The sequence below is a fragment of the Magallana gigas genome, chromosome 10 (genome assembly GCF_963853765.1).
Source record: "Magallana gigas chromosome 10, xbMagGiga1.1, whole genome shotgun sequence".
NCBI classification, from domain to species: Eukaryota; Metazoa; Mollusca; class Bivalvia; order Ostreida; family Ostreidae; genus Magallana; species Magallana gigas.
In genome coordinates, this window is record NC_088862.1 from 7620265 (window position 1) to 7644875 (window position 24611).

Here is a 24611-nt window from a genome sequence, read left to right on the forward strand (position 1 = left end):
TTGTCAAGCATTCTCATATATGCATTTAATTAATAAGGTTTCATACTGGAGTAGAAAAATTAAAAATCTTTAATGACGACCACCTCAAAGCCTGAAATCTTTCAAAAAGAACTGTGAAACCTATAATTTTTGCAAAAAACTTAAAGATCTGGTCTACAAATCATGAAATCAGTTTTCCTTTTAAGATGTGTGGGAGTAAAGAAGATAATTTTCAAACACCATATGTATCCATTTTGGCCCTGCCTTAGAGTCAAAACCCATACTCCAGGGGTCATGGAAATTAAAATATCAGTAGAGGACTTTTTGGTGAACATTATTATACAGATTTGTGAGAATAGAGAATATAATTTGTAAACATTTTATGCATTAACACTATATTGCTTTGTTTTCCCTTGGACTGAAATGTCACATTTTCATTGGTTTAAACAAAGCACGTGATTGCCTCATATATCTCTATATTTGTTCTGTGAGAATTACAAAATAAATGTAATATTAGGCAATATGGCCGTCATTGGTCAACGCTTCGCTTACTCATTTCGACTGTTCATAGTATTTAATACATAAACCGCATGCCGTAAGTTCTTAAAGTATTTGGAGTAGTTGCCCTTTGAAATTCTTTAAAGTTAGAGTAGTTGCCCTTAGAATATTAACGTCACATTGCTTTGTCTGAAGCAGAACAAAATGGCAGCGTCGAAATTTGCTCAAATCTCTGCAGAGAAAAGGGAGAAAACATTTAAAATTAAACAGCAACAAAACATTGTAGGTAAACATGGGTGAAGCAAAGACTTCAAAAGAGTATTTTAAAGGTGAGATTGAAAATTTTGTAGAGTTTAAATGAGTTAAATTGGACGAGATGTTAGGCATCTTGTACATGGCTGTGCCATGATCATCGCTATTTGTGAATAAATATGTCACTTATTAGGTTAGTAACTGACTCACTACGGAAATATATTGGGTTGATCAATCTCATAGATGGCGAGGCGAGTCAGTAACTAACCTAATAAGTAATAATATTGCCCCCCCACCCATGTCCTGAATCCTTGACCCAGGGGTCATGAATTTCACAATTTAGGTAGAGGAGTTAGTGGACATCATAACCATGTATTCATTTTTTTTGCCCACATGTGTGGGAATAGAAAGGAAGATTGTTAAAGATATAAAACATGTTTACTATATGGCCATATTGGCTCCACCCTAGAGCCTGAACCCCTGACCCAGGGGTTATGATGTTCACAATTTTCGTAGAGGGCTTCATGGACATTATAAGCAGGCATTAAGTTTTAACAAATATATATTGGAGTATAGAAGAAGATTCTCTAGGATTTAATACATTTTTATTATATGGCCATATTGGCTCCACCATAAGCCTGAACCCCCGACCGAGGGGTCATGAATTTCATAATATTGGTAGAAGTCCTCATGGACATTATAATCATGTATTTCGTTAATAACAAATGTATATGGGAGTTGAGAAGAAGATTTTTTTTTACATTTAATACATTTTTCCTATATGGCCATTTTGCCCCACCGTAGAGCCTGAACCCCTGACCCTGGGTCATGAATTTCACAATTTTGGTAGAAGGCCTTATGGCCATTAAACCAGGCATTTAGTTTTTAAGATATATATATATATATATATATATATATATATATATATATATATATATATATATATATATAGGATGTCTATATTGTGTGATTTTATATTTGCTTTATCCAACGAGTTGAAATGGTGTATATATTCGCGAGGCTTGCCGAGCGAATATAACCATTTCACCGAGTTGGATAAAGCAAATATAAAATCACACAATTATAGATGTTGTATTTATCTCATACAATTTGATTTATATTATGAAGCTTTTGAGACAGTCCCTTATGTGACCTGAATTGGTTTTTTTTTTTCAAAGATAAAAACGACGATGTAACGTTGTGTTATGCGGCTATTGTGACCTTGCGCAATACAATTTAGTACGTCATTCCTGAGATAAATCTAACTGTTTTAATGTAAAGTTTCACTGAAATAAACCTTAAAATTATTTTTAGCTCTAAATAATTTTTCTTAGAGCTCATTTGATTAAATGGAAATGCTGATCAGAAGACTTGAATTATCAAGTTTGTTGACACATGACATACACAAAGTTGCGAAAGCTCGTTAGTTTGAATTGACTCGAACGAGGAACAGTTGTTGATGTTTAATAAAACAAACACTAGGCTAGCCTTATGATTCGAAATTGAAAATAGTGAATGCTTACTGGTGGTGGAATAAAAGTCTTATGAAACATTATTTCGGTAAGTTCTTGTATATAAACACAACCACAGCGCTCTGTTTTCATCGCGTCGTTAGGATGAACTCCTTGATAGTTAACGTAATTTGCAATTTTATTAACTTCCTAAAGCAAAAAACTGAATACATGGTTATGATATCCACCAACTCCTCTACCTAAATTGTGAAACTCATGGCCCCTGGGTCAGGGGTTCAGGACATTAGGGGGGCATTATGACAATAAAGTGTTTATGCATATGATATAAACATTTTCTTATCTATTCTCTCACATCTGTATAAAAAAAACTGACTTACAATTATGTTTACAAGAAAGTCCTATACTGAAATTATAATTTTCATGTCCCCTGAAATATGAGTTTTGACTCTAGGACAGGGCCAGAATGGATGTATAGGTCACTGTCCTCTAGGAACGTTTTCTTGGGCTATCAAAACAAATATGTCACAAATAGGTGACATAGGTTTGATAGCTCAATAAAGCGTTCCTAGAGGACAGTGGCCGTGTAAGTAAATGTGAGTAGAGATGGCCTCACTCGAAGCTGCCTAATAAAAACACAAAACTCAGAGCTAGTGAAACCAATTACTAAATAAGCTGTGTTTACTAGAATGTTCAGGTTAACATAATAGTTTGATATTTTCAGCTGTAGTTGACTTCTGACTCTTTAATTTTTTTGATCGTAGTCATTATGTAAAAAGTGTTTATTATTTTTGTGGTATGTAGACTAAGTATACTTTTTTGGAATTGGTAATTCCATGGTGGGGAGTGTAATAAATGTTTATTCTTATTTATATGTTTAAACATTAAATAATGGTCGCGTTACATTTTTGACACAACGTTGCGCGTGTTGTATTGACTATCACGTCGTTATTGTTATTACTTGTTTATTTGTATATTAAAAACGTAATGACTGTTTACTAGTGTCTACAGACATCAGATTTTGAGAATCGTCATGATACATCATATGAATAAAACCAAGTGAAACGACGCATACTCTTTAATTCGATCACAGACAGCAGATTTATTACATATAATGTAAAACAATTATCTTCTTAGCTCCCACACACCTGAAAGGAAAACTGATTTCATGATTTCGTATAGGTTTCACAGTTCTTTTTGAAAGATTTCAGGCAGGGAGGTGGCCGTCATTACAAATTAAAAATTTTTCTACTCCATAATGAAACCTAATTAATTAAGTGTATATATGAGACTTCTCGACAAGTTTTTGTATGGGTTATATGCTACTCAGATGACCTTTAAGGCCAATTGGCCTCTTGTCTAAGATTTAATACATTTTAACTATATCGCCATATTAGCCCCACCCTAGAGCCTAAATCCTGACCCAGGGGTCATGAAGTTCTCAATTTTGGTAGAGGGCTTCATGGACATCATAACTTTGCAACCAGTTGTTTCCTCAAATGTGTCGGAGTAGAGAAGAAGATTTTTGAAAATTGGATTTTTTTTTACATATTTGGCCCACATGTGGCGTCCCGGAGTGGTAGAGCCGTAATCTATACAATTTAGATTCTTCTTACCAAAGAGATCCCTCACACCAAAAATGATAACAATCAGTCGTGTAGTTTTTAAGAAGAAGTTTAAAATGTGAAATTGTTAACGCACGACGGACGACGCACGAGACGGACGAAAATGGATAGCAATAGGTCACCTGCGTTTACTCATTTTAAGTTGTTCGTTAAAACTTTAAGATAAGTTACAGGGACAAAAATCACGGTACTCCTTCATTGAATTGAAAAAAAAATCGTTGAAAACATTTTGAAAGGTTTTTATGAACAGAGAATTACTAAAGAAAATGTGCTGCATAGATATCTTGGGAAAAGTGTAGTGCCACTAAGAGACTAGAACAGTTGGGTAATATAGATTAGTGAAACGGGTAATCTATTCATATACATTCTTGGAACGATTGAGAAGAGCCTAATTTAACACGCTTCTAATGAATTAAAAAAATGGGGGCCTCTGGGTAGTATTGTTCACCTGAACAACTGTTCGTTGAATCATTCTATTTCATTTTTTAAACTACTATAAAGTAGTATTAGACTGGGGTCACACCAATACGCAGCACAGTTAAGGCTGTCAATAAACTGTTCAGACAAAAAGTGCAGGAAATATGCATTATGACATCACAGTTCATTAGAAACCTCGAAAGTACTTATTAATCTATTTATTAGCAAAACTAAATTAAACTAATCTTTTAATTGAAAACAACAAATGCGTTTACTTACAAATTTGATGTCCGTTATATCGTACACACTGAAAAATAAGCGAAACGTCGTTCTCCCTGTACTACAAAACATGACGTCATATGCTTCAAAATGACGCATTAGGTCATTGAAGGCTATCATGTAGTTTTATAGCGAAGAAAAAAAAATGTCATAGATTAACGGAAAATTATATATGGATTTTTTGGTTTAACATTATTTAGAGTAGAATGCTACCTAAAAAGTCTTATTTTCATTTTGTTAAAAGTATGCATCGTATAAAGAAGCAACCTCGGTTTTGTATAAAATCTCGTATATCTTAAAGTGGAGTACCTAAATAAATCACTTAATTGCAAGGGCATACACTTACCCGATCATGACAAACTTTTACATGTGAATTTGATATATGCAACGTAACTTAAAAACTTCTACGATCCTTACTAATGAATTATTTTTTAATGAAATTAATGCTGTGACTTTCAAAATTATTCAACACATGCGTTATAAATTACAATTTCTACTAACAAATATTCTTATCTTATAAAGTTCTCAACGTTTTTCAAAATCAACGATATAACATCAAGTTGTTTTATAATTCAGTTGTGAATTTTGACATGATTATGCCATTGCAATATTGAATTTTTTAAATGACCTCAAAACCACAGAAACGTTTGCTTGTACAATGCGACTGTCATATCACGTGACCACTATGAACATAAAATATTGTACTGTTATATATATATTTTAGAAATATATTGCATTTGACTAACTGTTATTGATTTTTAAAAGGACATGCCAGTTGATCTAAACTATACGTGTTTTCATCACAAAAATTTGCCGATATTTTTATTGGCCGCCTTAACTGTACTGCGTAGCAATTTAGAATCTACATTATCTGAGGATGATTGCATTTTTTCATAATTTGTAGCTTTTAGTTTTTGAGATAATAAAATATTTCCTTATATATTTCTGTTAAACTTTAAAAGCCCTCTTTGGGTCTTAGTATTAGTCCGATTGTCACAATTTTTACAGTTGGTAAATACGTAGGCAATGAAAATTAAAGTGCTCAAGTGTATCTTAAAGTAAGATAGAGAACATGATTACTGAACATTGGTTGTAATGAGTGTTTAAAAAACTTAATAGAATAACAAAAGTGATATATGTTTCTTTTGTCGGTTTAAAGAAGTAAGTAATTCTGGAAAATAAATCTCATTATTTGAACAGAATTCTTTCAACAACATTCCTTTTTGCATTTCTCCTTAAAATTACTTTGCATTTTCTAATTTCATATACACATGTACACTACAATAAACTTTATTAGATCGGTTCAATACATTATGTTTATATATGTTTTCAACGTATTGTATTTTTCTCGGTCTCACTCGCAGAAATGCTTTAGTATGAACATAATTTCTCTTTCAGTTATATTTTCATCTACCGAGTAATTTCGCCTCTCCTTATTAAGAAAATCGATTGTGATTCAAAGCTCTGTAGAACTGACAAACTGAAACCTAGAGGATATTGTTCTCACCAGTTTATCAATAGGTTGCAACCTAAAAACAAATTACATACGACACAAAATAATAAAAGTGTCAGACTCAAGTTACCATATAAGATGATTTAGCTTTTCTTTTATCTTACGTACTACTGTTTATACACAGTAATTTAGACACTTTTAAAGAAAGATGTAGATATTCACAATAAAATGCTGTCTTTTGTTATACATGCAGGCTATTAAGGTAGCGATTACAGCAGATATTTAACAAAACCCGTAACGTGGGTTATGTATTTTGTCTGCAATGTCGCTTCCTTTATATCCTGCTTGTATCACCAAAGAAAGAAGTTTATTGTTTAAAAAGACCACTACTGTTTTAAGTGGCATGGTCACGATTTTGGTCACATTCTATTTTTCGTTTTTTTTATTTACATGTACATGTATAATGGTTAAGGAATGCATTACATATGATTAAATGAAAGTTAAGAGTCAGTCGTAGACTTATTAACAAAATGCAATACCTTGTTATGAAAACAAGGCACGTGTCCTAATTTGTTTACATAGCTAAACAGAGTTTTGTTTACATAATAAAGAATTGTAAGCTCTGTAATTCTGTGTAATGCTTATAACTCATCGAATGACATTCAAATTTTGGTTGCCTATTAAGAATGCCATACTTGAGCATTGTAAACATTAAAATCGAAAAATTTATCTTTGACCAAAATTGTGATAAACCCTTCAAATGTTTATGCATTATTATTGCATAATGCGTGCAGTATTTATTTTAGCCGTATTTACTTGTGAACTATACAATAAAGGTATATCTACATATTGTATGACAAACAGTCCTGTAAGTTAAAGGTTTGTTAGGACCATGCCATGAAACTATGAAAATAATAGATATTTTATGGACTTTTTAGCTCACTTGAGCTGAAAGCTCAAGTGAGCTATTCTGATCACATTTTGTCCGACGTCCGTCCGTCTGTCCGTCTGTAAACTTTTTACATTTTGAACTTCTACTCTAAAACCGCTGGGCCAATTTCAACCAAATTTGGCACAACGCATTCTTATGAGAAGGAAAATATAAATTGCAGAAATAAAAGACCGATCTTTATTCAAAGCGGAGAAAACATTGAAACTGTGGAAAAAGGGGGATGCATTTTAAAAAATCTTCTTCTCAGGAACTACAGAGTCAAATTCAATGTAATTTTGCAGAAATAATCCTTTTGGAAAGGAAAATATAAATTGCAAAATATCATCGGCGAATTCTGTTTCAAATTTGAGTAAATTACGAAAATATGAATAAAGAGATAATCGCGGTCAATCAGTTTATGACTTCGGGTTCGGTATTCCATATCGAAAACTAAGTTCTTTGTATAAAGCAGCCATGTTTGAATGTTGACGCATCAGAAATGGGTCAAACTGACAAAGATAAATTTGCCTGTTTTGCATCAGTTTACGTACAACGGGATACTTGAAACATGCTTAATATATTTGTGCCGATTTCGTTAAGTGAATTGAAGTTAAATCTTTCAATGCGTTGATATTTTCACTCGTGACCGTGTTTTTACGTTGTTTTGAATTTCGTTAATGCTTTATGGAAATATAGCCTGTATTTTAGATTTTTACGTATCGAATCAAAAATAGACGTCGGTAAATCTGACAGTTTATTGTTTACCTGCGCAAAATGAGCAAAATCTGATGCACTAATAACATATTATATTATAAATACTATACATTCTATTGGTAATTCGGTACGATCTCTACGTTATGGTTGATTATCATGAAACGTGTTTTGTTAAGGCCAGTTAAATTTTTCAATGTTTTTAATTTGAGGAATTGACTGCATTTATTCTGGTGAATTGAGGTACACTTTTCTTCTTTCACATACAGGATTTTAAAAAATAAAATACAATAACTAGTAAGTAGTGGAGAGAGAAAATATACGTTTATGTTCTCATGTATTTAAATTTTTTTATAATGTGATTGGGGGAGGGGGGCTAAAATAAAGGGAACTGGAAGTTAACAGTGAACACCAACTGAAAATTTTGCTATTTAAATTGCATATAATTTTATTTTCGGTAAAAATGGTATTTCATGATGAAAATATGTCAAAGATTAAGTATAAGCTAAAGTAAGTGTAAAACTCGGATATTCATTTTTGGTTAATCTACCGAGGGGCCACATGGCACAATATCCTTTGAACGACAATATAAAGCCAGTGTTGCTCAGGTGAGCGATGTGGCCTATTGGGCCTCTTGTTTAAATATAGCTTTGAATTAACATAGCTGATGTTATTAATGGCTTTGTGCTTTATGCATCGTTTAGTAACGCATATCAATGCAATAAGTTTGTTTCATTTTCAGCAATGAAAAAAACAATAACAAATTATATTAAATTTCTTGTTAGAGCTCTGTTGAAGCAGTTTTGCAAATTTTAATTTCATATAAAGTACAAAACTTCTTTTTTTTTTATTTTTACTGTTTAATACATTAGGTTATTTACATGGTTCTGATTTTCTTATCTAACTAAAGAGGTGCCATCAAAATCACGACTGCTAAACGAAAGGCCACCACAACCACTACCAAGAGAATGTCTTAAAGAAAAACAGCCACGAAAAATGCAACTCTTACCATCAAAATCACGACTGATAGACGAACGACCACCACAACCACTACCAAGAGAATGTCTTAAAGAAAAACAGCCACGAAAAATGCAGCCCTTACCAGGTATGGAAATCTTAATAAACTGTCTTATTTGTCAAATATTATTAGGGCTTTTCGACTTTCGGTCGAAAAGACCTATTGTTTTCGTCTTTTTTTATTATTATACTAGACAGTTTTCTGACAGCAATTTTTTAAAAGTTGTCAGATATATTGATTTAATGATGCAACAGTTATACTGCAAACCTTTCAATCTATGGAATGTAAGGTTTTGGACTTCCGGTTCCGGTACTTCCGGAACCTGCAGGGGCAATTCTTAAAATTAAAGAAAACGCAATATTTTGTTTATTTATTATGCTTGAACGTTCAGATTTTAGAATTAGATGTACCTTGTCTAGCCTTACAAAATTGTAAGCGTTGACAAGTATCTATATCTTACTGTTTTTGAAATATAAAGCCCACAAATTTAGAAAAGGGGGGATGAAAAAACAAAAACATTCAAATGACTTTTAAAATTCCATTTGATTCCTGGACATTATTAAGGTAGAAGAAATTAATATACATTCCGAGTTTCATTAAAATATGTTGACTACTTCCGGTTTAATAGGTCAATGAAAATCGTCTATGGGAGTTTCAATGTTAAACAAAAATCACGCGTCATTCGTTTTCTCAAAAAGTTTTCAGTTAAATGTTACAACATTTCATCTATATAATGACACGCACAGTGCGCAGACCGGAAAAAGTTTTGGGTAGACAATTCGAAAAAATAAGGGGTCTGCAGGGGCCAACGTTTTAAACAGCCCTTTAGCTGTAACTTTTATATTTTTTGTCCGATTTTAAAAATCTTTTCAGTTTATTGTTAAAAACAAAAAGATAAATCTAAAAATTGTGGTCCGAGGGGCTACTTTTTGACTCCTTATAGGGGTTTGAAAGGCCTAAAGATCACAACATGATTAAATTTCAAACTTTTTTTGGAAAGAGTTATCTCGGTTGGCTCTAAGAATGTATAGCATAAAAACTGTAGGCAAATTTTTTGTCCCCGAAATGAATACTTACTATAAATGATTTTTTGAAAATAATATTCTGAAAATAAGAAGTGTAGGTACTTGTAAAGTTCTGGAGTTATCTTTCTTATGATATTGCAGTACTCATAAGTTCCTATCTAAGCAACTGGTTATACCAAGGCGTTCAGAAATTTTGGAAATAGATACGAGATGAATTTTTTTTTTACATTAAAAAAAGGGGGAAAATGGGGCTGTTGAAAAGCCCTTACTTTTTGTTGAAGACAAAAAAAGTTCTAGTTGAAATTTATATTCATGTGATTACTTAAATGGTATAAAGTTTCTAAACTCTTGGTGTTGGTAACTTTCACATGTTAAGACACCTGAGCATATGAGATCAAAATGTCGGTCATTATGTAGATAAATTCTTACCCATCAAAGGTCAAAATCACTAAAGGTAAATAAATGATTATTTTTTAAAATAAAACTTCTAAGAAAAAGAATCGAACATTGAAACTTTTCAATCCCTTTATTTTATACCAAATAAGAAAATGAAATGGCTATGGATGAAATATTTTCGTTTCCTCATGGTTTTTAATGTGAGGGACCAGCCACTTTTTTAAAATATTAAATTCGAGGCCTTTGATTTAAAATACATTGTGTTAAAATGTTCAGAGATTTCTAATCTTTTTTGAGAAAACTGGGAAAGCACATCCAACCCCATGTCACCTTATTCTTACCAGCTGACGATATATGACTGCCGTCACGAGAAAAGGGCCATTAAAGTCAAAGTTTCACAAATTTACTTTTTTGTCAATTCCGACTAGTCAACTCTTTCTGAATACAAATATACAAAGACATGCATATCTCAGATCTTGTGTGATTCAAGCAATTTACGACAATTTTAGTGAGACATGTTAACACGACTTTGATGTAGTTGGTCGAAAACGTCACGACGTCACGAACGTAATTTTTTGTTTTGAATATCCAGATATATAGTTAAAGTTATGCATCTAATCCAGATACACTTCTGAAAAATCCATATGCAACCCTACCCCCCCCCCCCTAAAATGAGATAAAAATATAGATAAAGGGTATTTAAAGAAAACAAGTATCAACTTCTCCCCAACCTTTAATGAATATATTTAAATTTACATTCGCTAAGTAAGATTCCCTCTATTTCTTAAACGAAAATTGATTGTAATTCACAGCTGTATAGAAACTGATAGGACTGAAATGTCCCCGGTCAATTTCAAACCATGCTGTTCATTGATCGGTCGAAACATATAGCAACCTAAGAAATATCACGGATTGCACAAAGTTATCATAATGATGCCAAACTCAAATTTACATATAAGTAGCTTTGGCTACATCTTTTAACTAACGTACTGGTGTACATAAACAATATAATAATTTAGAGACTTTTACTTACTTATTACGATCAATTCAGTTTATTTATTTATTACAAGAAAGATGTAAATACATGTATAAACAATAAAATGCTTTCTTCGGTGATACTTGCGGGCTATAACGATAGCAACTTTACAGAACGCGGGTTATGTTTTTTTTCTGCATTGATCGCTACTTTTTGTTTATGATTAATGGTAAAACATGCTCGTACACATCCAATTATTAAGTGTATCAAATACGAGAGACATCCCCCCAACGTACCGAATCTTCAATTCTATTCAATGGCTTTGTAAGTTCATGCGTACCGTTGTATTCTTCTGATGCGATTTTTATAAACCATAATGGTTGAAATAATTAATTATATATAAGCATAATTTACAATTTTTTTCTTCAAAATGCAAGAATTGCATGTAACTTTCAATAAATCTTCTGCCTTTATTTTTCACTTTTTTTTTTTACATTAGTCGATAGTTCAGTGCCGATAGACATAGCTTGTATTCAGTGAGTAGTAACATTTTAACATGTTCACTTAATTTAATTTTCTTATTATCGATATTACACGATGAATAAATTAATTTTTTTTCTCTCTCTCTTTCATTGAATACAAATATCAACCAAGTGATTATCAATTTAAAATAAGGTGAAAAATTAAATAAAAGTCGGTTATAGAGTGCATCCAGTTGCGTACGGTATTCCGAAGTTTTAAGAAATATCGCGATTCTTGGATTTTTTAGGGCTGTACATTGTAACATGCATAAACACATAAACATTGACTTCAGTATCATCGAAATTTGTTTCTTGTATAAAAAAGAAAAGATGAGAAACCACCATCTATGAAAATGAATTGTTCGTCCATGCATTTATTAATTGTAAGTGTCGCACATCTATTGTTTTAATCATATTTATCGATAAACATGAATTGTTTATTTATCAAACGGCAATTTTATCGACTTGCATTTAATATCAAAAGTATAGTCTGTAGTATAATGTCTGCATTTAGAAACGTTAGTTTAAGGAAATTTGAATAATGTACGTTACTGATTTGAGATGAATATTAACAATCATATAAAAATGCTAGAAATCAATGAAAATGTGGTGAGATTTTTTCAGGCATGTTTTGATTGATTATTTTTAATTTTACGTACAATAGCTCAAAAAGTACACACAGCACATAGATTTGGGTTGTTAAATTGCACAAGCAAAATAAAATATGTTGCGCTCAAATAATACACAAGTTTTTCATTCGTACACACAGATATACTTTTATGTTGTTTTATTAAAGGCACTTTACATGAAAATTTCATTAAGAATAAGATTTTTTTCATGAAATCAAATGTGATATATTAGAGTTGATTTTTAAGCTGTGAAAAAAATCTCAAACTTTTCGAATCCGTTAGCTACATTCGTTTTAATTCGCTAAGTAATTTTTAAAATTTGATCGCAAATTCTTTAGTAATAAAAATATGCAAGAATTTATTGTGAATGTTGGTCGTAGCACTGTAATTGAGATATAGCCACTTCTCTCGTGTTTCTTCTGACTTATTTAAGAAGTGGTATAGAATCGTCTCCCGTGAGGTGAACTATTAAAAAAAATCTTCTGAAATATTTGACTTCTATTGTTTCACAGTAATTACTGCGCAGATAACTGTTGGATTTGAAAAATACTGCTCTGCATCGATTCGGTATGTGTCAGCCTTCAACCTCTCTTATCAACAACGAGTATGCAGTGTAGTTTTTGTTTTTCACTTTAATAAATCCTACATATATTGCAAACGAATGCAAACTAAAGTTGTACAATTTTACTCAGAATACTTTATATCTACATTTTCAACTGTCTTTGAGAACATTACGAATCAATTTTGAACCCTAAAACCCAATAACTTCATAAAGCATAAGTGACACAAAATGGACGTGTCTTATAGCATAACCGAAATACGGTATTGGCTTCGCCGCATATTAATACATAACACGGGCAACATAAACAAAAATAGTGGTTTTTAAAAAAATGTTGTTTTAAAGTGTACAAATGGAAAATAAATTAAATATGAGTAAAAAGAAATCATTCTTTGAATATTATGAAGTGATAATTTTGGTCGGAGCGTGGTCAAATCTATCTTAAAGCCCTTCGGGCTTTATTGGATTTGACCACGCCCCGACCGAAAATATCACCTCATAATGCTCAAAGAATGATTCCTTATTCTTAAATAAATCATTATCGTAAATCAACGATCAGTCGTATTCAAACATATGACTGCCGTCACGAGAAAAGGGCCCTTAATGTCAAAATTTCACAAACTCACTTTTTTGTCAATTCCGATTAGTCAACTCTTTCAACAAAATTTATATGACAATTTAAGTAAGAGATGTTAATACGATTTTGACGTAGCTCGTCGAAAACGTCACGACGTCACGGACGTCAAATTTTGTTTGTTTTAATTTTTTCTATACTTCCTTTCATCGTCTTTGTTTGAAATAGAATTAATAAATGATTTTCAACAATTCTAGATTTCTTACAATTTTAACAAAAGAGAACAAAACATTTTGAATGTCCAGATAAAGTTCTACAGCTAATCCAGATACACTTCCGATGAATCCCCGCCCCCTTCCCCCGAACATAAGATAGAAGATATTTAAAGAAAACAAATATCAAACATCTCCCCAACCTTTAAATACATCAAAGTTATTTAAGCTGCCGAGAAGCAATCAAGCAAACATGTACATTTCATTTTATAACAAACATAGATAAAGATGGTCAAATTCGATGCCTATGTTTCTACAATTTTGGAGCATTGTTAAATAACATACATAAGTTTATTTTCAAAAATAGAAATATTTATTATTTTTGATCAACCTTTTGTACGGAAATTTATCGCATATTTACTGATATAACTTCTTAAGGAGTCTCGGGGGAGAATGTATCAAACATACGATTTCCTTCAATTTTTTTTACAGTGTAATGTCAACTTTTGAGTAAACTATGTGCAAAATATAAAGTAAATTGACCGGATAGTTTATCTGTTTGTCGCGCTCAAAGTTTGGTCGTATGTCCGATTCATCACCGACATTTTATATAGGATTATACGGGAAAATGAGGGTTTTCATTTTCAATTTCATATTCAAAGAATTACAAACATACGATTTTCTTTAAATTTTCAGCGATGAAAGGTTAACGTATAAGTAAACTTTTTGATAAATTAAAACGAAATTGACCGGATGGTTTTTAGGCTATCCGTCCTCATAGTTTGAACCTATAAACGTGCCGTGCCACATTTTACATTATAGAATTGTATAAAACAAAAGGATGTTTACGAATCATATTTAATTTTATTTGTATTAGAAGAAAAAATTCATTTCCGTTCACACAGACCGTAGAAGGGTCGCGTATATGTTTTTATTTTGCAAATTATAGCGAGCGAAGCGAGCTCTAAGAACCAGTGTGCGCGGGAAAAAGAACGAGCTAAACCTACAGTTCATCAAACAAAATTTTTTGTCTACGTCCCATAATGCTCTCTAATGTTTTCACCCGTGGTGCTATGCCAAAAATGGCCGACTTTTATCTCGTAATTTACGGTGACTTAAAGTTTGAAGACACGTTTTGAGTGCCGCATAAGCTTTGGCGAGACTCAAAAGATTTGTTACATGCTTCCATACCTTCGTATTGAGTCGAGAAATGTAAACAAAGACGAACAAAGTCATGGATGACGTCACAGTGCACTCGCGCTATATTTCCCGCGATAAATTTAGAGGCGGATCAAACATCTGTAATGAGTGTACTAGCTATTTCAGTAAAGACTGCGATACCTGCCTCATTGACATATGATTAATTTTGTTTTTTATTTACTTTACTGTCATATCGATCCATTTTTAAGCTAAAATTTTGTACATGCATGAACAGTAGGCAGGTATATATAAGTATATGAGAAGGGAGGAAATAAACAATGGGACATTTTGAACTAAATAAAAAGATTTTGAAAAAAATAAAATGAAAAAAAAAATAAACAGTTAAAAAATTTATGTAGATATTGCATATAGTCAGGCCATTAAATTTAAAAGTGGGAAATTACACACCTACAAACAGGGACCAGGCTCTCTCTCTCTCTCTCTCTCTCTCTCTCTCTCTCTCTCTCTCTCTCTCTCTCTCTCTCTCTCTCTCTCTCTCTCTCTCTCTCTCTCTCGGGGTAGGGGGTTGCGCTGTATGTATCATAACCATTAAAATTAATACCTTAAGCATACCTATTGTAGAGCAATACTCTCTCAAAAATTCTTTAACGTTCGTTGATACCTAAATAACACTAGGTTGACAATGATGCAAGGTATTTGTAATTCTTGCTGCGCTCGCCAGAACGGTGGCACCGTAAAACATATTAGTTTTGATTTTTAATTATTGACACTGTAATAGAAAATGCACGACGTTAATTTTTGTCAATTGTTACATCAGAGTCTCAACTGACGTCATCCTAAGACATTGACTCAGACGACAATAACGTCGATTTTGAAGAAGCAGCGAAAAAATTAAAATACTTCTGATATTATTCTTACGATTCATTTCACTTAAAATAATTTTTTGATAAGTAATTTTTCTGAAATAAAAACGTTACATGATAACCTGTATCATTAAACATTTTACTTTAAATTTGTGTTTTACAACAGTAATGCGCAATACCCTGCGCAGAGGGCGCAAGATTTTAACCTGCTACCGACCTTAAGTATCTTTATAGTTCTGACGCAAGTTTAAAATCAGTAGCTGTTATTGAAACTCGGAAGTGATATGGTGTTAGATTTTTTTCCTGATTTCTCTTCTCTTTTATACGTTATCGGCACTTAATTCTTATAAAATTACCGGTGAAAAAAAAATCGGCTTTGACTGTCTCACTGAAAAGTTACAACAAAAATGTAGACAGTTGTTTGAGCGATTTTGACAAAAAATGGCATCCACGTAGTTTGATTCCCTCTATTTCTGTGTAGAAACAGACAGGACTGAAATCTATTCGGTCCAGTTCTAACTATGCAGTTTATCGATCGGTAAAAATCTCCAGCAACCTAAGAAAAATCAAGGATTGCACGAACTAATCATGATGTTGCCAAACCCAAATTCCCGTATAAGACGCTTTGGCTACAGCTTTCATCTAACGTACTGGTGTACATTAGGAATAATTTAGTGCTTTTACTTACTTTAAACGATCAATTCAGCTCATTAATTTATCAAAAGAAGATGTAAATATTTAACAATAAAATTCTTTCTTCGGTGATACACGCGAGCCATAAAGATAGCCACATTACAGAACGCGGATTACGTTAATTTTTTCGGTATTGATCGCTACTCTCTGTTTATTGTTTAAATATACTCGTACACACCTATAATTAAGTGTATCAAATACTTCAGACCAACAAAATACAAACGCCACCCACGTGCTGAATCTGCACTTCTATTCAATCGCTTTGTAAGTTCAGGCGTACCGTTGTATTTATGTGATGCGATTTTTAGAAACCATAATCGTTAAAATGATTAATTATACATAAGCATTATTGTTGAGTCACGTTATGTTCGCCGTCACGTTATGGCCGCCGTCACGATATGTCCGCCACTTTTTTGAAAAAATCGTCACGTTATGTCTGCCATCACGAAATGTCCGCCACTTTTTTGAAAAAATCGTCACGTTATGTCCGCCATCACGGAATATCCGCCACCTTTTTGAAAAAATCGTCACGTTATGTTTGCCGTCACGTTATGTTTGCCATCACGAAACGTACGCCACTTTTTTTCGAAAAAATCATCACGTTATGTCCGTCTTTACAAAAATTCCGTTTATTCCCCCAAAAGTCATTACCATGTGTCCGCCGCCTTCAAATTGCAGAGAAATTGTATTAAATGCATGCACGTCGCTAAAAAGGTCAGCATTGTTTTTTGGAAAATGTATGGGCTAATGTCCGCCACCAGTTTTGAACACACTACTCTCTCTATTATTTCTAAATATAATATTTGCTATCCCTTGTTGTGGATAGCATCAACTTGTGTGGAATATTACGCGTTCGAAATGTGTTCAAATTGACGTTAATTGTGTATATTTCATTAGTGAACTGTTTATTTTTTAAATTAACATGTAATATTTGACTGACAAAATATTAATCGCGGTATGAACACAAGGCCAGACTTTAGTTATTAAAAAAAAACACAACACTGACGCAGAAAAATAAATAGAATCAGAAAATAAAAAAAACGCGTTAACTTTACAATGCCGCTACTTTGACGTTGTTTTCTGAGCATTGTGACTTCAAAAGATTAGGACGGCAGTCATATGCCATAAGTAAGCGTATGCGAGACGGACCTTTGGTTTCCAACGATGATTTATAAAAACAGTGATATTCCAATTAGAGGATATATATTTTCATCACACACTGGTATAAAAAATGTGGTTTTGAAGTTTCATAGCTGATGCAAAAGCAGCATCTTTATATCAAAGCATCAACTTGTGTGCAATATTACACGTTCGAAATGTGCAGATATTGACGTTACATGTGTATATTTCATTTATTCATTTTTCGTTTTAAATTAACATGTAATAGTTGATTGAAAAAATATTAATCCCGGTATTAAAACAAGGCCAGCGGAGTCTAGTTATTCAGAAAGCTCAACACAGACGCAGAAAAACATAGAAAGAGCAAAACGAAAAACTGCGGTTACAATGCCGCTACTTAGACGTCGTTTTCTGAGAATTGTGACGTCAAAAGATAAGGACCCTTTTCTCATGACGGCATATCTGTGAGTGTGTGTGCTTGCATACTATATATTATATCATCTTGTCTTTTATGTTTCCTTAGATAAAAATGCTTAATATTTTTTAAATATGAATATAAAATATTAGGACTTCTAGCTCCTTAAACCCCCAATTTCGTAAGAGATAAAAACAAATCATATTGTTTAGGTAAATAACTGCTAGATAAACAACTTTGCCTCTGCATAATATTACAAAATATTCCTCGGTAAAAAAATACGAATAAGGAAAATGACTTTAGACCACTTTTTTCTCCTATTTAACGAGGCCGGGTCTAATTTGTTCTGCCCTAGATTTTTAAATGTAACTTTTGGCGTCTACTGAAATAATTATTATTTTAAGGTGGATGTCCCTCTGATAAGAGAGATAACTCACTTTGTTTCTGTAAACTTGCAATTATCAAGTCAAGTCGCAACAAGGGAGCCCCAATAGATGTTGAAAGGGAACATTTATTTGAATTCAAATATAGAAAAAGAAACAAAAACTTTTAATAAAAGAACTATATATGATAAGAGTTAAATTTGGCCCCCATAATTCACCATTTTTAAAGTGTTTCCGGTACAATAAAATGTTATGGTATAATTTAGAAGAGTTGATATAAAATATATTTTTCACATATTTGTTTGATTTATTTGCACTCACTTGCATTATATGACGTCAGAAGTGACGCTATTTCTAGACTTTAATCAAAATCAGACGAAAATTGACATTTTCTCATCTTTTTACGAATGGGAAATATAGAGCGCATGCTTGAACCAGGACAAATTTTTCGTCACTTAATAGACTTGGCTAGATACATCTCTGATAAAAATATTTTGTTGGTTCTAGCATGCGCTCTATGTTTCCTGAAAGAAAAACTGATTGAAAACAAGCTCTTTTATGCTAAAAAGCAAAAATGGCGGGAAAAGGTTGTCTTTACAATGCCGTATTTCTAAATTGTGGGCACTTGAATCAAAATGAACATTAAGTAAAAACATCAGATATATATCTGTACAAAGAAAACAAAGAATTACAGTGAAATAATGATATTCCTTTTAGGGGGCCATTTTAGGCCCATACCATATATAGTCCTTTACAAGAAGTGAAACATATCGATTAAACATTTATGAGGCAATATTTACACGCATAACTAACACCCCCTCTGATGGATTAATTAACAGAGGTGGATGAATTATAAATTGGAAAAATGTGACCACAAAATTGCAAATCTAGACTTTGTTTCTTGCATCATCGTTTGAAACTTATAAGTTATAACGTTTCAAATTTTAAACATTCTATAAGGGTTTTCTATTCTGAGAGAGCAGACATGGGAAAAAAAATAAACAATGCCAAATTTTATTCAAGACAATATATCCTTATATTGAGGTCATACAAATTATTGGAGGATCATTCATTTGATCCCTTATGTTGTGTTATAATAAAGTGCTCTGGTTTACATTTTTAGCATTTCTAAAACATATGGATCCATCTACTATTATCATATCCAAATTTAAAAACAAAAAAGCTTTACTGAAAAATCAGAAACTGTACATGTGACAACTCATCATTGTACTGTATGTAAAACATGTACGTAAAACATTCCAATAGTATATGATAGAGAAAGATAACTCTTGCTGATTGAAGCAGTTTTTGTTAAAACCTATACAACAATGTGCAATTCTGAACTTAAAAGCAGCGCTTCATTATATTTTCCAATATGAATTGATAATGTATACAACTATATATTATTTTCATATACATTTAATATTTTTAATTTTGTGCTGCGATGGTAAAATTTTGCTTTTTCTAATCACTATGTCAAGTTTTCTCCCTATCATGATTATAAATATTATCAATTTTTGAGAAATCTAGCAGCGCTTCATCACTTTAAATTTATGTCATTTGAATCCTTTTATACTGACTTTGATAAAAACTAATATGAATTTTTCAAAAAAATATATGTTGAAATTAATAGCAGAGGGATATTACACCTTAAGATGAAAAAAAACAAACATTTACCACATTGTTTGTTTTAAGAATTGAAGATAATATTTTTTCTATTGATCGACGTATCAAGGAAAAAATGACCGGAAAACTTCATCAATGCGCGTAACGAAATCAGAACTGTTGAGACAAGATCCGGCGAACATTTTATTGATGTAGGTATCAAATAAATTTTTTGACCAATCAGAAGCGCCGATATTTCATCAAACGAATAAATATTAAATGATTAGGGGGTCATCTTAAAGTTGATTAATTTTCAATATAGGACCCTATGGGATTTTGCTTGAACTGTATCCTTTTTAAGCATTTTTTACTTATCTTTTAAACTTCTACCCTAGGGATTTCTTTTTCTGTTCTACATATGAAAGTTATAGCTTAAAGGCATCAAATGGTAAAAAAAACAACCTTTCACCATCTGGTTTGTTCCTGTGGTCTAATCTAAATTGTTGTTTTGTATGCCAAATTTCCCAGATTTGTCAGATAATGGCTATTTTTTATTTGACAAAGGCGGAAATGGTGAACGTTATAGTATTATTAAAACATTCAGACATATTAAGTATTAAATAAATATACAGCATCACATATTAAGGGTCATTAATACAAAATACATGGTTACTGTCTTAAAATTCATGTATTAAGCTATATCTAGGCGGGGTAAGAAAACGTGACAGGGCTAGGCTTGCTGAACCCTCTTCACGTTTTCGACCCGTGCCCAAATTAAATATAGCTTATACGTGAATACATTTATTTTTATTTTTTACAATATGATATCAATTTTACGCCTCTAACGAGCTATTTTCGACAAATTTCGCTGAATAATTGCAGTTGAAACCATAACATCATGGCGTTAACCAAGCAAAATGATGACGTCACAATGCAAATGAAACGCTGCGCAAAAGCGTGCATACTTGAACTGTACTCGGTCTCGTTAACGAGTGCTTAAAAATAAATTACCGTCTTGAAATACCTGGAAAAAAATGTTTTTAGCGGCTGACTATTTATCTCATTTTATGGGCCGTTTTTTGAAATTTTTATCACATTGTTAATTACACATCCAAAAATCTTCTGTTCAATTTTTTTTGGAAAAGTTCTCCTTTGTGAAATATAGATGATCAGAAGTTTTGACTTTTAGCCCCTTTAAACTCTTCATTACGTATCACATGAGGAAAATGTTGTATAGGTCAATAGCTGTGAGATGAAAATTTTTGTTCCGTAACATATTAAAAAGTACTGTATATTCCTAATCAAACGGTATGAATTAATATCGTGTAATAATCACGAGTGCAACCCTCGCTGCTTTTTTGAGACAGGTGTGAACTATTGGAAATTATTGTAAAAAATTGTTCCTTGCAATTTGATACAAAACAGCGGAATCGCGCAATTAAGTACTCGCAAAAGTTCAGGATTTTACAGTATTTTGAAAACAAAAGAACTATTATAAAATACTTTTGATCAATCTGGGTCGTTAATTTGAAGGTTCAGTCAATATTTCGTGATTTTAAATAAAATCTTTCCTTCTTTTAAACAAATATTGTTAAACAAGTGTTTAAATTTTTTTATGGAAAGAAAACTTAGGGGCCGATTCTTTATCTACTTAGTAAAGCCATGCAATGTAATTGTTATAGTGAAATACTAAGAAGACACATTTATGAGCATCTTCTCTTCTATATTGTTTTTTTTTTCAAAAGAGTTCTCCTTTTTGATATATCAAAGATCAAAGATTTGGTCTGTTTGCCCATTAACTCCCCTAATTTCGTTATCTATGATGAAAATTTTTGACACATAATGAAGTTAATGTTTTGTATGCAAATTTGGTTCTGTAACATATAACAAAATATCCCTCAGTACAGAGCCATAGATGAAATATTTTTAACACGTCTTTTAACACGTATAAATATGAAGGGCGAGCCTTTTTTATGATGTCAAGTTAAAGCTCTTCTAGTTTTTAACAGATTTTATTCTACAATTTTAAGAAATTTTTAATCGGTCTCTAGATACATGTATTTGGAAAATATATAAAAGGTTAATGCTTTATCTACTTATTGAGGCCGTTTAATAAAATGTTTATAATGACATATCAAGAAAAACATTTTTCTGGGCCAACTCTCATCTATAATGTTTTTTCAATATAACTCTTCTCTTGGGGATATTAAAAGATAAAAGATTTGGTATCTTGGCTCCTTAAAATTTCTAATTACGAAATATATAAGGTTGATATATTGATACTTAGTGATTTTCGATAGTATATGATTTTTATCCAACAAGTTGTGTGTTTTCTATCCCCGAGCCTTTGTGAGGGGATAGAAAACACAACACACTACGAGTTAGATAAAAATCATATACCTTCGCAAATCATGAGAAATTCTTTTATCACATGTTTTACCAATCTTTTGTAAAGAATCAATCTTTCTGTAAACATTATAATTGTGAGCTGCACAACACCTTTACTACAAGATGTCAACAACTTTACGCATTAAAAAAATCTTAGAAGATAAATACACATTTCATTCTTGTATATTCTTATCAATTTACAAAAAAATTAGTATAAAAACAAAATAAAATAAAAAACAAATTAAAAAAAAACAAATTAAAAAAAACCTCAAACAGCATTTAATGCTGCTCATTTGTAATTCAACGCTTTTCAACTGTATTGTGTTGCTAGTGACTTGTTACTTAATTATTGTTCGTCAATAGTCTGCCTAAAGTGTATTGCTTTTTCAAAATTATTTTTCTTTTTATTTAAGATATCAAAGATAAAAAAAATTGGATTGTTGGTTCATTAAAACTCTTTTACATAACTTATGATCTAGATTTTTTAATACGTAGGGAAGTTAATGTTTTATTAACATTTTAGCGTCTATGAAATATAACGAAGTATTCCTCAGTAAAGAACTATAAATGAAAAAAACTTTAGAACTATCTGCACCCCTATTTAGACGGACCACAAATTTCCACTGAATTACCGGTTGTAAATAGCTGCTGCTGGTACGGTTCTCTTTATGTTTAAAGTGTTAATTAATTACAGTGTAACAATTCGACCAATTAATATGTATTTTGATTCAAGTTAACTATAAGAAAGTCATTTTTCATAGGATACTACACAGACCCAGGTATTCAAGGTAGTTATACTCGACCTTGTGTTTAATTTTTTCTTGCATTCATCGAATTATAAGTGTTGAACAGTGCAACTGTTTATCTACGTATACATGTAGTCCCTATAACAATCAAACATTTATAAGTTTCCATACTTTTCTCAAATTCTGAATTTCTGTCCTGAAGAAAGGACTGGTTGACCCAAGAATTGGACAATATTAATCGTTCGTGTCGTTAGCCAAATTAAAAGTTCTTTATACATTAAGTTTAATGGCTTAGTATTAGTATATATATTTTAGATCCGTTACTTTAAAAATGCCTAGTATTGTTGTTTTCATTCAGTTCTGTATATACATACTTTATTTTATTTATATTTCAACACAATCAGATGATGAAGAAACCTACGATGAATTTTGCGAAGGCTTGTTAAATGGTAAGTATTGGGTAAAAAAGTTTACTATTTGAAATTGGCTAAAAAATAAATTTTCAATGCTTTCACTAAAATATATTTGCAAAGTGTTGGAAGCAAAATATGTCTTTTTCTCCTTCTTAACAATGCAGTGCAAACCGATTACTAAAGCAGTAGTTAGTTTGATGTTTTAAGGTGGTATTGAACACCTCAATTGCAATGTTGTGACGCATTTCCTATCAAAATAAAGAAAAAAGAATCAAGAATGATTTATTTTTTCTCAAATATGTTACATGGGAGCGTAGCGCAATGAGTAAAACCGTTAACAGCTAATTGATAATTCATTGGTTTAAATTAATTATATTATTTGTACCTTTTAAAAAATTACAGAACACTTTTTGATGAAATTTCGACAATTTTGAATAATTCAAAACCGGTTACATGTATTTTGATTCAAATGTACTTTAATCTTTTAATAACAACAAGTGATCACTATCACCTTAATGCACACACACACACACACACACACACACACACACACACACACACACACACATACGTGTAAGCGGTGCCAATCCAACACCTGTATTCCCCACCCTCCAAATGGACACTACCATTTATACTCACTCAAATAAAAAACGAAAAACACCATTGAACTCATTTTTGTTTCTGGATTTTTGTAATCGGTTGCAATTTCCTCTATTTTTACTTTTATTTTACCTTGACTTAGAACCTGCTAATATTAGAGTTACACATCCAATTGAACACCTCTTAAACACACGTTCAAGTGAACATCTCATATACACACTTTCAATACAACTCCACAAATTCATATACACCCAATCAACTGAACACCAATTAAAATTCGTCGAAAATCTCTTAATCACATGTATTTCGGAGTATTGCTTAAAAATAAACTTTATTTATTTTACAACGATTGATAAACAATTTCAACAACATGAATAAGTATCTTTTGTTGTCACCTATCTTAGTTCGAGTAGGTCATTGACATGGGAGCAAGCCGGAGACCCACGCGTCCAAGCGGGAAACCACCATATACATGTACCCTTTCACATACAACCACCTGTCGATCACACTGTTGCAGCGGTGATAAGCGAGTGCAATGTCCACTGCGCTACTTGACACCCAAGTACTTGGACAACTAAGTTTTCAATTATCAACATCAAGAGCCGACTAGATGTACATGTATGTGTACTCGTTTATGCTCCCTACATACATGTAGCATTAGAAAAAAATATTTCATTAGCTACAGCTGTACTTAAACATTC

The 24611-nt window shown here is 32.0% G+C and overlaps 1 protein-coding gene across 1 annotated transcript in view; it reads left to right on the forward strand.

Moving 5' to 3' along the window:
- The window catches only part of LOC136272537 (uncharacterized), a 103433-nt gene that overhangs the window by 46350 nt on the left and 32472 nt on the right, over window positions 1–24611 (forward strand). Inside the window, exons 13-14 of the mRNA XM_066074290.1 lie at window positions 8525–8719; window positions 23302–23346. Coding sequence (XP_065930362.1) covers window positions 8525–8719; window positions 23302–23346 — 240 coding nt within the window. The remainder of the gene's footprint in view (window positions 1–8524; window positions 8720–23301; window positions 23347–24611) is intronic.